This window comes from Pongo pygmaeus, chromosome 16 (genome assembly GCF_028885625.2).
Source record: "Pongo pygmaeus isolate AG05252 chromosome 16, NHGRI_mPonPyg2-v2.0_pri, whole genome shotgun sequence".
NCBI lineage: Eukaryota > Metazoa > Chordata > Mammalia > Primates > Hominidae > Pongo > Pongo pygmaeus.
Window position 1 is genome coordinate 47,699,979 of NC_072389.2, and position 12,923 is coordinate 47,712,901.

Consider the following 12,923-nt stretch of genomic DNA (forward strand, 5'->3'; position numbering starts at 1 on the left):
TTACACATTACCTCTTCTAGCCACAACTGATTGGCCACTAACTAAAATTAACATTTGTGGACCTGAAAACTAGACAACTTAGTGACAGAACAGAATGAAAAACCCATTAATATACACATCTTCCGTGGGGCGCGGTGGCTCATGCCTGTAATCCCAGCACTTTAGGAGACCGAGGCGGGTGGATCACCTGAGGTCAGGAGTTCGCGACCAGCCTGACCAACATGGTGAAACCCCGTCTCTACTAAAAATACAAATTAGCTGGGCGTGGTGGCGCATGCCTATAATCCCAGCTACTCAGGAGGCTGAAGCAGCAGAATCACTTGAACCCAGGAGTGGAGGTTGCAATGAGCCAAGGTCACACCATTGCACTCCAGCCTGGGTGACAAGAGCAAAACGCCATCTAAAAAAAAGTCCTTATGCTTCCTGTTATTCAATTCTTCCTTGATTTAGATGCTTACCAATGTGCCTAATCCCCTTTACTTGAGCTAAATTTAAGTGAGTTCTGTTCCTTACAACAAAACCATTCCTGACCAAAACAGCATTCATTGAAATGGGTTTGTCTGACAAAAAAACTGATTCTTCTTACTATAAAAATGTTATCACCCACTAATAGTTTTAATGTGACTTTTTTTAAAAAACACTTCACTAATCTTGTCCTAAATTTACATGCAAAACCTTCTCCCATCCTGCTCCAAGGAATGAATGCAAACAGTGAGACAACTGAGCTTTCAAAAATCATTAGAAAAAATTCAGCCAGACATGGTGGCTCACACCTGTAAGCCCAGTACTTTGGGAGGTCGAAGTGGAAGGATCACTTGAGCCTAGGAGTTCAAGATCAGTGTGGGCAACCTAGTAAGACCTCATCCCTACAAAAAAAATTTTTAAATTAAAAAATAGCTGAACGTAGTGGCACATGCCTGTAGTCCCAGCTACTCAGGAGGCTGAGACGGGAGCATCACCTGAGCCTGGGACACAGAGGTTGCAGTGAGCTGAGATGGCTCCACTGCACTCCAGCCTAGACAGCAGGGTAAGACCCTGTCTCAAAATGAAACAAAACAACAACAACAAAAAATAAAAAAAGAAAGAAAGAAAAGAAAAAAGATCCACAGGCACAGGATTAAGGTAATAGCCCCAAATGCATTCCTTCTCATGTATTAGGCTTCTATTTAGGCCTTGTATATTAATCAGTATTATATTTTTAAAGGCTGGGTTGGTTGGAGGGGAGGGGGGACTCATGGTTAAACACATGTGGAAAACATTGAATAATACAAAAAATATGACCAAGTATAGTGGCTCACACTTGACGCCAGGAGTTCAAGACCAGCTGGACAACATAGTGAGACTCCATCTCTATTAATTACACATATATTTAACTCCAGGGCTTCTCAGTATTTTATATGTTAATGGGCCTCAGGATACTCAGGGATACCTTGCACAGCTTTTCCCCATACTCAAGTCACTTAGAACCTTTTCTCCTACATAGTTTATTTGGAGAAACCAGAGTTACACTAGTTTGGGAAATTGGAGACAAGCACGGCTTCAACACCACTTGTTCATAGTCCTATCTGAAAATAAGTATCAGTTATCCCTTCCAACTAACCCATTTTGTTATTTTCTTAAATCATACCGCTCACTTAAAGCAGGCCATTCCCTTGCTTTAAAAAAAAATAAAAAGGCAAAAAACAAAAATAAAAATGAAAACTACAACCAGCTTTCCTTTTTTTAAAAAAAAAGGAAAATAAATAAAACTACAATCAGCTTTTCCTAGGGCAGAGTAGATAATTCTAGCCCTTCATTTAACTTCATTATGATCATGGAAAAGTATGAAGAGATAAAAGTATGTTTGAAACCAGAGTAGAAGAGCCAGAAAGATTTAAAATGGCAAAATCACAAAATCATGGTATCACAAAATAGGGCTGCTGTTCTATGAAACTCCGATATCACATCTCTGAGCAGCAGCCTATCCATCTCACGTCTTCTCCCTACCTCTCTCCAACGTGAAAGTAGTCATAAGGAATTCTGACTTATTGACAATTTGTATAAACCTTCATCAAATTTTTAAAACCAGAAGAGCATTCTTTTATTTTTGTAAACAGTAGCAGGTATAGTATTAAACACGATTTTTAAATCTCAGTAATTTTTCCATGACTAACAGAAATCTAGATAGAAAAAAAATAGTATCCATCCAAGTCTACTTGGTGGATCATAATCGACCCTTCAATCTGGCATCCAACACTGTTTATCAACTATCTTCACTTAATTACAAATTACAGTCCTGCTATTCCCAAGGCAAAACTGTTTTAATCAGATGAGCCTTCTTGCCAACTCCTAGAACTGTCGTACTCCATTCCATTTGTCTCTGTACATGTTGTTCTCCTACCTAAAATATCTCTTCCTCATTTCTCTTAAACCATCGTTACTCTAGACACTTTTCAAAGTTTACCACTTCCACTCACACTTCCCTGGCTAACCTAGCCCATGATCCTCCCAGTTCTCTGAATTTCCAGTGACAATCAAGAGCATCTTAGAAGCAAAGAGAATAAATTCCTCAGTATTTAAACCAGCAGCACTACTCTGAAAGCAAATGATAAAGGCAGGTAAAGGCAAAAAGTGACACAAATTGCAGCCAATTTTAGGTACCAAAAAGATGTTTTGGCCGGGCACAGTGGCTCATGCCTGTAATCCTAGCACTTTGACAGGCCCGAGGCAGGTGAATAACCTGTGGTCAGGAGTTCAAGACCAGCCTGGGCAACATGGTGAAACCCTGTCTACAAAAATCAGCCACGCCCAGCGGCACATGCCTGTAATCCCAGTTACTTGGGAGGCTGAGGCAGGAGAATCACTTGAACTGGGGAGGCAGAGGTTGCAGTGAGCTGAGATTGCACCACTGCACTCCAGCCTGGGCAACAGAATAAGACTCCATTTAAAAAAAAAAAGTTTTACTTTGAGCAACATCCCCACCTTGTGGACATCTAGGATATTGTTAATACCATTTCTGCTGTGCTGCACTTTTCACAAGCATAGGCATAAACAAATTGTAGGTACATATAATAAATGCTATATCCTTAGCTAATCAAAAAGTACATGATTTTAAAATTGCAGAAAGCAGTATAACTTCAAATAACCTTGGAATTTTAAGGTATCTTCCCTATAACTGGTTACTAAATTTCTCTGTGTCATCTAGTTATGAATACCCTCAAATTCTGGATGGACAGAAGTTTAATAATACAGGTACTGGCTTTAGGAGGCAGTAACGAGAAAGAAACCAGTGGAATGAGACTATGGTTTAGGAAAGAAAAGAAGCATAAATAAGACATTGTCAAAGCTTTTCCTATTAATACGTATGTCTATTAATATTAATAACATCTATTAATAACATGTCTCTTTAAAAAATAGTCATAAAGCCTCAGATTCTCCCTCTTCCATTATTACCTTTTTTGAGCTGTACACGATGTGGCACAATATGCATTTTCGTTCTCGTACCATAGTGACCAGATCTGAAGCACTCAGCGCCACACCTGCAATGAGGACGTAACATTTAGTAACCTTTTCTCCTCAGATACCTTCTTACATTCATCTTCATATAACCAAAATTACAAGTCTTATCTTCCTCACCTCCACCTTGCTCCTCCCCCAGTCTTTCTGTTTCCAGGTAAACATTTTGGGAGCATAGGGTAAACATTTTGGGAGCCATCCTTGATCTTTCTTTTTCACCCCATATCCACCCTCATTAGGAAATTGTCAGACCTATCTTGATATATAGCCAAATTCCAACACTTCTCACCACCCAGCACACCTATCATCCCACATGGCATTACCCTACTACTGAAACGGCTCCTTCCTTCTGCTCTTGTCCTCTCACAGCTGATTCTCAAAACAGTGTTTTGAGAGTAGCCAAAGATTCTTAGAATAAGATTCTTTTAAAGTTTAATTCAGAATGGACAGGCGTAGTGGCTCACGCCTGTAATCCCAGCATTTTGGGAGGCCGAGGCGGGCAGATCACGAGGTCAGGAGTTAGAGACCGGCCTGGCCAACACGGTGAAACCCCGTCTCTACTAAAAATACAAAAATTAGCTGGGCTTGGTGGCAGGTGCCTGTAATACCAGCTACTCAGGAGGCTAAGGCAGAATTGCTTGAACCCGGGAGCGGAGGTTGCAGTGAGCCGAGATTGCACTACTGCACTCCAGCCTTGGCAACAGAGCAAGACTCCGTCTCAAAAAAAAAAAAAAAAAAAAAAAAAAGTTTAAGTTAGAACATATACAGGTTGAACATTCCAAATCTAAAAATCTGAAATCTGAAGTGATCCAAAACCAGAGACTTTTTGGGTGTCAACATGATGCTCAAAGGACATACCCACTGGAGCAGTTTAGATTTGGAATGTTCCGATTTGGGATGTTCAGCCAGTAAGTATGCAAATATTCCAAGATCCGAAAAAATCTGAACTCCACAACACTTTTGGTCCCAAGCATTTCGGATAAAGGAACTCAACCTGTATGTAATTCCTCTGCTCAGAATTTCCCAATGGCGTCCATCTCACTCACAGAAAACCTAGTCTTTGCCATGGCTACAATATGTTTCTCTCTTCCTCTCCGAATCATTCGCATGCCCTCCCATTCTTCCTCTATCATTCTAGTGCACTCACATTCCCCTCGTTGCTATTCTTTGTTCACATCACAGATCCTCCCACCTTAGCACCTCTACATTTTCTGTTCTCTGCCTGGAATATTCTTCCTTAAAAAGTCCTTATGGTTCCCGTGGCTCATTCATTTCCATCGGGTATCTAAAATATTGCCTTATGGGAGAGGCCCTGCCTGACCCTCTACATACTATTGCACTTTCTGACACCCCACCTCTCCACATAGTTCCAGTTTCTCTATTCCCCTATTAATCTGCTTAATTTTTTATAGCACTGTGGTAGATCATGTTTCCATAGAAGGCCTCAACAATATCTGCTACCCCATGTGCTCTTTTGCAATGTGATATTGCCACCATCCATGAAAAGGTGGATGGAGTCTGTTTCCCCTCCCTGTGAACTATTTTGATCAATAAAATGTGGCAGAAGTGATGCTGTATAACTTAAGAGGCTGGGCTTTCAGAAATCTGTACCTTCTGCCTCTGCCCACTTGTTACGCTCCCTCTTGAAAGCCAGCCACCGTGCTGTGAGAAGCCAAAGCCACAGGGAAAGGCCAGGTAAAAAAAGAACTGAGGCCCTCACTGAGTACCCAAACAACAAGCAGGACCAACTGACAGCCAGAAGCGTGAGCCATCTTGGGGGCTCCAGGTCCAGCCACCAATGAGAGACCTGCAAGTGAGACCAATACATACACCATTCAGACAAGCCTTCTTCAACCCAGAGAATTGTGAGACACAATACAAGAGTTGTTTTAAGCCAGGAAATTTTGGAATAGTTTATGAACAAGCGATATCTTGAACATTATCTTTTACTACCTGACATAGTATGTGTTATTCTCTGTCTCTGCCAATTAAAATTTAAATTCCATGAGAAAAAGGACTTTGCATATTTTGTTCACTAGTATAGTTCGGTCTAGCACTTAGAACAGTATATGACATATCGTAGGCAATTCAAAAGTATTTGTTGATTATTCCAAATGGAACTATCCATCTTGGGTTACTAAATGTGAGTTTAGTAACTGAGCTGAGTAAATACTAGGGTTTGAGGCCAGGCACAGTGGCTCACACCTGTAATCACAGCACTTTGGGAGGCTGAGGTGGTAGGGTCACTTGAGCACAGGAGTTCAACACCAGTCTGGGCAACATAGTGTCTCTACAAAAAATGAAAGAATTAGCTGGGTACTATGGCTCATGCCTGTAATCCCAGCTACTTGGGAGGCACAGCAAGGAGGATTCCTTGAGCTTAGGAGTTTGAGGTTATAATGAGCTATGATTGTGCCACTGTACTTCACCCTGGGCAAGAGTGAGGCTCTCTATAAAAAAAAATAAAAATAAAAATAAAAAATAAAAGAAAGAAAATACCAGGGGTTTAAATTAAGACTCAACAATGGTTTACTCTTTCATAATCCTCTAGCACTAGCACACTTTCCTCAAGTCCCTACTAGAGATGCTCTATATGAAATTTTAAATCTACTTCCCAAGCAGCATTGTTCCTTCCTCTACAGAAAACATCAAGCTCTAATAGATCTGCTTCCTCATCTGGGGTACATTCCTTAGGAGATTTTAAAACTGCTACATAATGAGGTTACAAACTACCATAGTTTAATCTGTAACTCCTAGATAATATGGCAGAATGACCAATGAAAGAGGCCTAAGGTTCTCCACTCCTCTGATTACTCGGCAGTTTTCTTGCCATGCAACCCACTTCATAATATTATTGAACGCCTAAATAATTTTATTCAATAATAAAGTTCAGGCCAGGCATGGTGGCTCATGCCTATATTCCCAGGAGGCATGGTGGCTCATGCCTATAATCCCAGGAGGCCGAGGTGGGTGGATAACTTGAGGTCAGGAGTTCAAGACCAGCCTGGCCAACATGTCTCTATTAAAAATACAAAAATTAGCTGGGTATGGTGGCATGTGCCTGTAATCCCAGCTACTCGGGAGGCTGAGGCAGGAGAATCGCTTGAACCCAGGAGGCGGAGGTTGTAGTGAGCCGAGATGATGCCCCTGCACTCCAGCCTGGGCAACACAGCGAGACTCTGTCTCAAAAAATAAAAATAAAAAATAAAATTCAAAACACTAAAGTAAGATTATGGGGTAAAAATATGGACATTTAAGAAAGCTGAATGTCAATTAGCTACCAAAACAAAGAAATATACCTTTGTGGATAGGTACAGTATTATTTATACTTTCCATATTACTAATAATCTCTTAAATCTCAAACAGAAATGTTAAGTGCTATAGCATACTACTTCTAACTGCTTTACAATGTAACATCTACTTCAACTTTAATTATTACTTACATGCGTTATTTTGTTACTTCATTCAACAAACATTTATTGAGCACTAAGCACTATTCTAAGGGTTGGAGAAATTGGTAAAGATACATCCAGAAATGTTTTAAATTGTGCTTCCAGTTATTAACCACCAAAGCAAAACAGGAACAAGAAACTTAGAAGCAATAAAGTCAGTAAAAGAGTGTGACTCTCTGGTAGAAATTATAGCAGTTACTGGGGAGTTTTTATATATTCACTTGGTTGAAAACCAAGCACTAAAATACAAACTGTACTTTTATTTGACAAAGCCAACATCAACCCCTAGTAAATGGATAAAAAAATAAAGCCATACAGTATAATAGAAATACTCTATATCAACCTTTTAACCAAATTCTCCCTCTTTTTAGTTATTTTTTCCCTTCACAAGCTTATTTCTAATCTGCATGTATTAAGAATACTCATTTTCATTTTCTGAAAAAGTCAAAATATAACTGCCAGCAAAGTATTCAATCGATAAGGAAGATTTAGTATTTAAACCCTGAGGTGACATGATTCCAGGCAAAGTAACTTTAGTTTATATATTCTTAAATTGGGTAAATACATAAATTCCATTAAGCTTTCTGAAATACTGTAATTAGCCCAGTCTTCTAGATGGGAACCACTGCTCTTTTTAAAGGCCTTGACAAAGACTAGAAGCCAAGGAAATACAAACAATCCAACTCTGTGATCTCAACCAAGGTGACTGAGAAGTGACAAACTACAAGTAAGTAAACAAGGAATCCAAACCTACTGCCATCCTCACTTTAGCCACCTTACACTGGGTTTCACCATGTTGGCCAGGCTGATCGAGAACTGACCTCAGGTGATCCACCAGCCTCGGCCTCCCAAAGTGCTGGGATTACAGGTGTGAGCCACCACGCCCAGCTTCATCTCATTGTTAACAGTACATTTAGTAATCTTTATCCATTTTGTATATGTATATATTCATAAAGTGGATCATCATAAAGGTCTTCATCCTCAGTCTTCACATTGAGCACACTGAGGAGGAAGCAGGGGAGGGCTTGGTCTTGCTGTCTCAGGGGTAGCAGAGGCAGAGAAAAATCTGTGTATAAGTGGACCTGCGAACTGCAAACCTGTGCGATTCAAGGGTCAACTGTATACTTTCTCTTCCTTAAGATTTCCTTAATAATATCTTCTTTTCTCTAGCTTACTTTAAGGATACAGTACACAACATATATAACATGCAAAATATGTGTTAATTAACTCATGTTATCAGTAAGGCTGCTGGTCAACGATAAACTATTAGTAGTTAGGTTTCGGGGAAATCAAAAGCTATAGATGGATTATTGACTTCACAGGGTATCAGTCCCCCCAACCCTTGAGCTGTTCAAGGGTCAACTGTATTTTTCTTTATCAGTCTATCTATGGGTTTGTTAATATTATTAATCTTTTCAAAGAACCAATTTTGTCCATTGTCTTTTTCTATTTCTTTAATTTCTACTGCTGTCTTTATTACCTTTCATTTTACATACATTGGGTTTATTTTGTTCTTCATTTACTAGCTTCTTAAGGTAGAACTTGAGGTCAAGTCTTTAGGCCTTCTTTCTTTTCCAATAAATATATTTAAACCCACAAACCTCTCTGTAAGCACTGCTTTAATGGCATCCCACATTTTTTAGTACTTTTTAATAAACATTTTATTTTAGAATTGTTTTAGATTTATAGAAAAGTGGCAAAGATAGAGATAGTATAGTTTCCATATACCCCACATCTAGTTTCCCATATTAACATCTTTCATTTGGCCAGGTCAGTGGCTCACATCTGTAATCCCAGCACTTTGGGAGGATGGCTTGAAGCCAGGAATTCAAGACCAGGCTGGTCAACACAGCAAAATTCGTGTATCCACAAAAAAATTAAAAATTATCCAGGTTGGTCAGGCATGGTGGCTCATGCCTGTAATCCCAACACTTTGGTAGGCTGAGGCAGGTGGATCACCTGAGGTCAGGAGTTCCAAGACCGGCGTGACCAACATGGTGAAACCCCGTCTCTACTAAAAAGAAAAAAATTAGCTGGGCTTGGTGGCAAGCACCTGTAATTCCAGCTACTCAGGAGGCTGAGGCAGGAGAGTCACTTGAACCCGAGAGGTGGAGGTTACAGTGAGCCAAAATCGGGCCACTGCACTCCAGCTTGAGCAACAAAAGTGAAACTCAGCCTCAAAAAAAAAGCAAAACAAAAAACTTACATTAGTGTGTTACATTTGTCACAATTAACAAACCAATATTGATACACTGTTATTTATTTATTTATTTATTTAGAGACACAGTCTCACTCTGTTGCCCAGGCTGGATTGCAGTGGTGCTATCTCAGCTCACTGCAACCTCTGTAAACTCCGCCTGAAACTACGTCTCAAAAAAAAAAAACAAAAATCTTACATCAGAATGTTACATTTGTCACAACTAACAAACCAATATTGATACATTGTTATTTATTTTATTTTATTTTTTGAGACAGAGTCTCACTCTGTTGTCCAGGCTGGAGTGCAATGGCACAATCTTGGCTCACTGCAACCTCCACCTCCTGGGTTCAAGCAATTCTCCTGCCACAGCCTCCCAAGTAGCTGAGACTACAGGCACCCGCTACCACGCCCCACTCATTTTTGTATTTTTAGTAGAGATGGAGTTTCACCATATTGGCCAGGTTGGTCTCAAACTCCTGACCTTGTGATCCACCCACCTCGGCCTCCCAAAGTGTTGGCATTACAGGCATGAGCCACCGTGCCCAGCCTGATGCGCTGTTATTATGGAAGCCATATTTTATTCAGATGTCCTCTTTTTTTTTTTTTTGAGACGCAGTCTTGCTCTGTCTCCCAGGCAGGAGTGCAGTGGCATGATCTCAGTTCATGGCAACCTCCGCCTCCCAGGTTCAAGCAATTCTCCTGCCTCAGCCTCCCGAGTAGCTTTACAGGCACCTGCCACCACGCCTGGCTAACTTTTGTGTTTTTAGTAGAGACGGGGTTTCACCATGTTGGCCAGGCTGGTCTGGAACTCCTGACCTCAGGCAATCTGCCCTTCTTGGCCTCTGAAAGTGCTGGGATTACAGGTGTGAGCCACCATGCCCAGCCCAGATGTCCTCATTCTTTACCTCCTACCTTTTTTCTCTTCCAGCATGTCATAGAGGATACCACATTACATTTAGTCATCATTTCTCCTTTGGCTCCCCTTGGCCATGACAGTTATCCCACAAATTTTGATGTCGTATTTTCATTATCATTCAGTTCAAAGTACTTTCTAATTTCTCTTGTGATTTCTTCTTTGACTCACAGATTATTTAGAAGATTCATTGAATTTCCAAATACTTGTGGCCTTTTACACATCTTGGTTTCTAATTTAATCTTATTAAGAGGCTAGGAGCTATGACTCACGTCTCTAATACCAGTACTTTGGAAGGCCGAGGTGGGTGGATCACCTGAGGTCAGGAGTTCCAGACCAGCCTGGCCAACATGGTGAAACCCCGTCTCTACTAAAAATACAAAAATTAGCTGGGCATGGTGGTGGGCATCTATAATCCCAGCTATTTGGGAGGCTGAGGCAGGAGAATCGCTTGAACCCGGGAGGCAGAGGTTGTGGTGAGCTGAGATCACGCCACTGCACTCCAGCCTATTTGGGAGGCTGAGGCAGGAGAATCGCTTGAACCCAGGAGGCAGAGGTTGCGGTGAGCTGAGATCACGCCACTGCACTCCAGCCTAGGCTACGAGATCGAAACTCTGTCTCAAAAAAAAAATTAATTAATAATAATAATTTTATTACAGTCAAAGAACATATACTATATTATTTTAATCCTTTCAACTATACTGAGAATCACAGCCCAGCATCTGGTTTATATATACGCTTGGGGAAAAAAAGTATATTCTGCAGTTGTTGTGTGGAAATCATTTATATTGATTTTTTTTAAAGACAGGGTCTCGGCCAGGCACAGTGGCTCACGCCTGTAATCCTAGCACTTTGGGAGGCCGAGGCGGGCAGATTACCAGAGGTCAGGAGTTTGAGACCAGCGTGGCCAACATGGCAAAACCCCATCTCTACTAAAAATATAAAAATTAGCCTGGTGTGGTGGCAGGAGCCTATAATCCCAGCTACTCGCGAGGCTGAGGCAGGAGAATCGCTTGTAGAGGTTGCAGTGAGCCGAGACAGCGCCACTTCATTCCAGCCTCAGCAAAAGGGCAAAACTCCGTCTCAATAAATAAAAATAAATAAAGACACAGTCCCACTCTGTCACCCAGGCTGGAGTGCCACGACACAAACATGGCTCACTGCAGCCTCAACCTTCTAGGTTCAAGCAATCTTTCCTACATCAGCCTCCCAAGTAGCTGGGACCATGGGCACACCACCACGCTGGGCTAATGGTTTTATTTTGAACAGATTGGGTCTCTTCATGTTGGCCAGACTAGTCTTGAACTCCAGGGCTCAAGCAATCTTCCCACCTCGGCCTCCCAAAATCTATACTAATTTTTGTTGTTATCATTGAGAGAAGAATGTTCAAATCTCTCTAATAGTGAATTGTCTATTTATTCCTTTAGTTGTATCCATTTTTGCTTCATGTATTTTGAAGCTCTGATATCAGGCACAAGCATAGTTATAACTGTTACATCTTTCTCATGAACTGAGCTTTTATTGTTATGAAATGATCCCTTTAACTCTGGTGATACTTTTTATATTGAAGTCTATTTTATCTGATATAAATATAACCACTCTAGGCTTCTTATGCTACTTTGTATGATCTTTTTCCATGCATTTGTTTTTAGCCATTTTGTCTTTATGCATTAAATCAGTGTGTATTTCATTAAAGTCAATGAAGTTATTAATATAGTTGAATTAGATATACCATTTTATTATTTATAGCTCCTCTATTTTTCTTCAGTTATACCTGTTTCTGTCTTGTTTGGATTATTCACTTTAATTTTTCTACTAGTTTTTCTTTAGCAACACTTCTTTGCATGATTATATTTTCCCCCCAGTGGTTGCTTTTAGGAATTCCAACATATATCTTTACCATTATACTCTTTACTGTATTAAAAAGACCACTGGCTCGGCATGGTGGCTCACGCCTGTAATCCTAGCACTTTGGGAGGCCAAGGCAGGCGGATCACCTGAGGTCAGGAGTTTGAGACCAGCCTGGCCAACAAGGTGAAACCATGTCTCTACCGAAAATACAAAAATTAGCTGGGCGTGGTGGCAGGTGCCTGTACTTCCAGCTAGTCCGGAGGCTAAGGCAGGAGAATCACTTGAACCCAGGAGGCAGAAGTTGCAGTGAACAGAGGTGGCACCACTGCACTCCAGCCTGAATGACAAGAATGAAACTCTGTCTCAAAAAAAAAAAAAGTACCACTACAGGTAATATGTAAAAACTCTGCAACCATATAGGCCCATTTACCCTCACCCATCATCCCATGCTTTATGGGATATGTTTTATATCTACCATAAGAAATGAACCCCCAAGATGATGCATTTTGTGCTATAGTCATTTTTTTAAGAAATGAAAAAGAAAGTTTTAAAATATCTACCCAGATATTTACAAGTTCTAACCTTCATTGTTTTCTGAAGATTCAACTTTCCATCTGGTATCATTTCCCTACAGCCTGAAGAACTTCTTTTAGCATTTCTTATAGTGCAGATCTACCAGCAATGAATTATCTGACAATGTCTTTATTTCATATTCTTTTTTTTGAGACAGTCTTGCTCTGTCACCCAGGCTGGAGTGCAGTGTTGCCACCTCAGCTCACTGTAACCTCCGCCTCCTGGGTTCAAGCGATTCTCCTGCTTCAGCCTCCCAAGGACCTGGGATTACAGGCACCAGCTAATCATGCCTGGCTAATTTTTTTGTATTTTTAGTAGAGATGGGGTTTCACCATGTTGGCCAGGCTGGTTTCAAACTCCTGACCTCTGGTCATCACCCGCATCAACCTCCCAAAGTGTTGGGATTACAGGCATGAGCCACTACACCCGGTCCCATATT

General features: G+C 40.8%; 1 protein-coding gene across 5 annotated transcripts in view; it reads right to left on the reverse strand.

Annotated features, from left to right (window-relative positions):
- ZNF106 (zinc finger protein 106) overlaps positions 1–12,923 on the reverse strand; it is a 78,923-nt gene that overhangs the window by 56,402 nt on the left and 9,598 nt on the right. For 4 of the 5 annotated variants that reach the window (XM_054452073.2, XM_054452077.2, XM_054452076.2 and 1 more), the window contains exon 2: positions 3,433–3,518. In XM_054452073.2, coding sequence (XP_054308048.1) covers positions 3,433–3,486 — 54 coding nt within the window. In that variant the 5' untranslated portion in view covers positions 3,487–3,518. Of the gene's footprint in view, positions 1–3,432; positions 3,524–12,923 lie in introns of those variants that run through there. The other variant, XM_054452075.2, reaches the window with a different exon arrangement.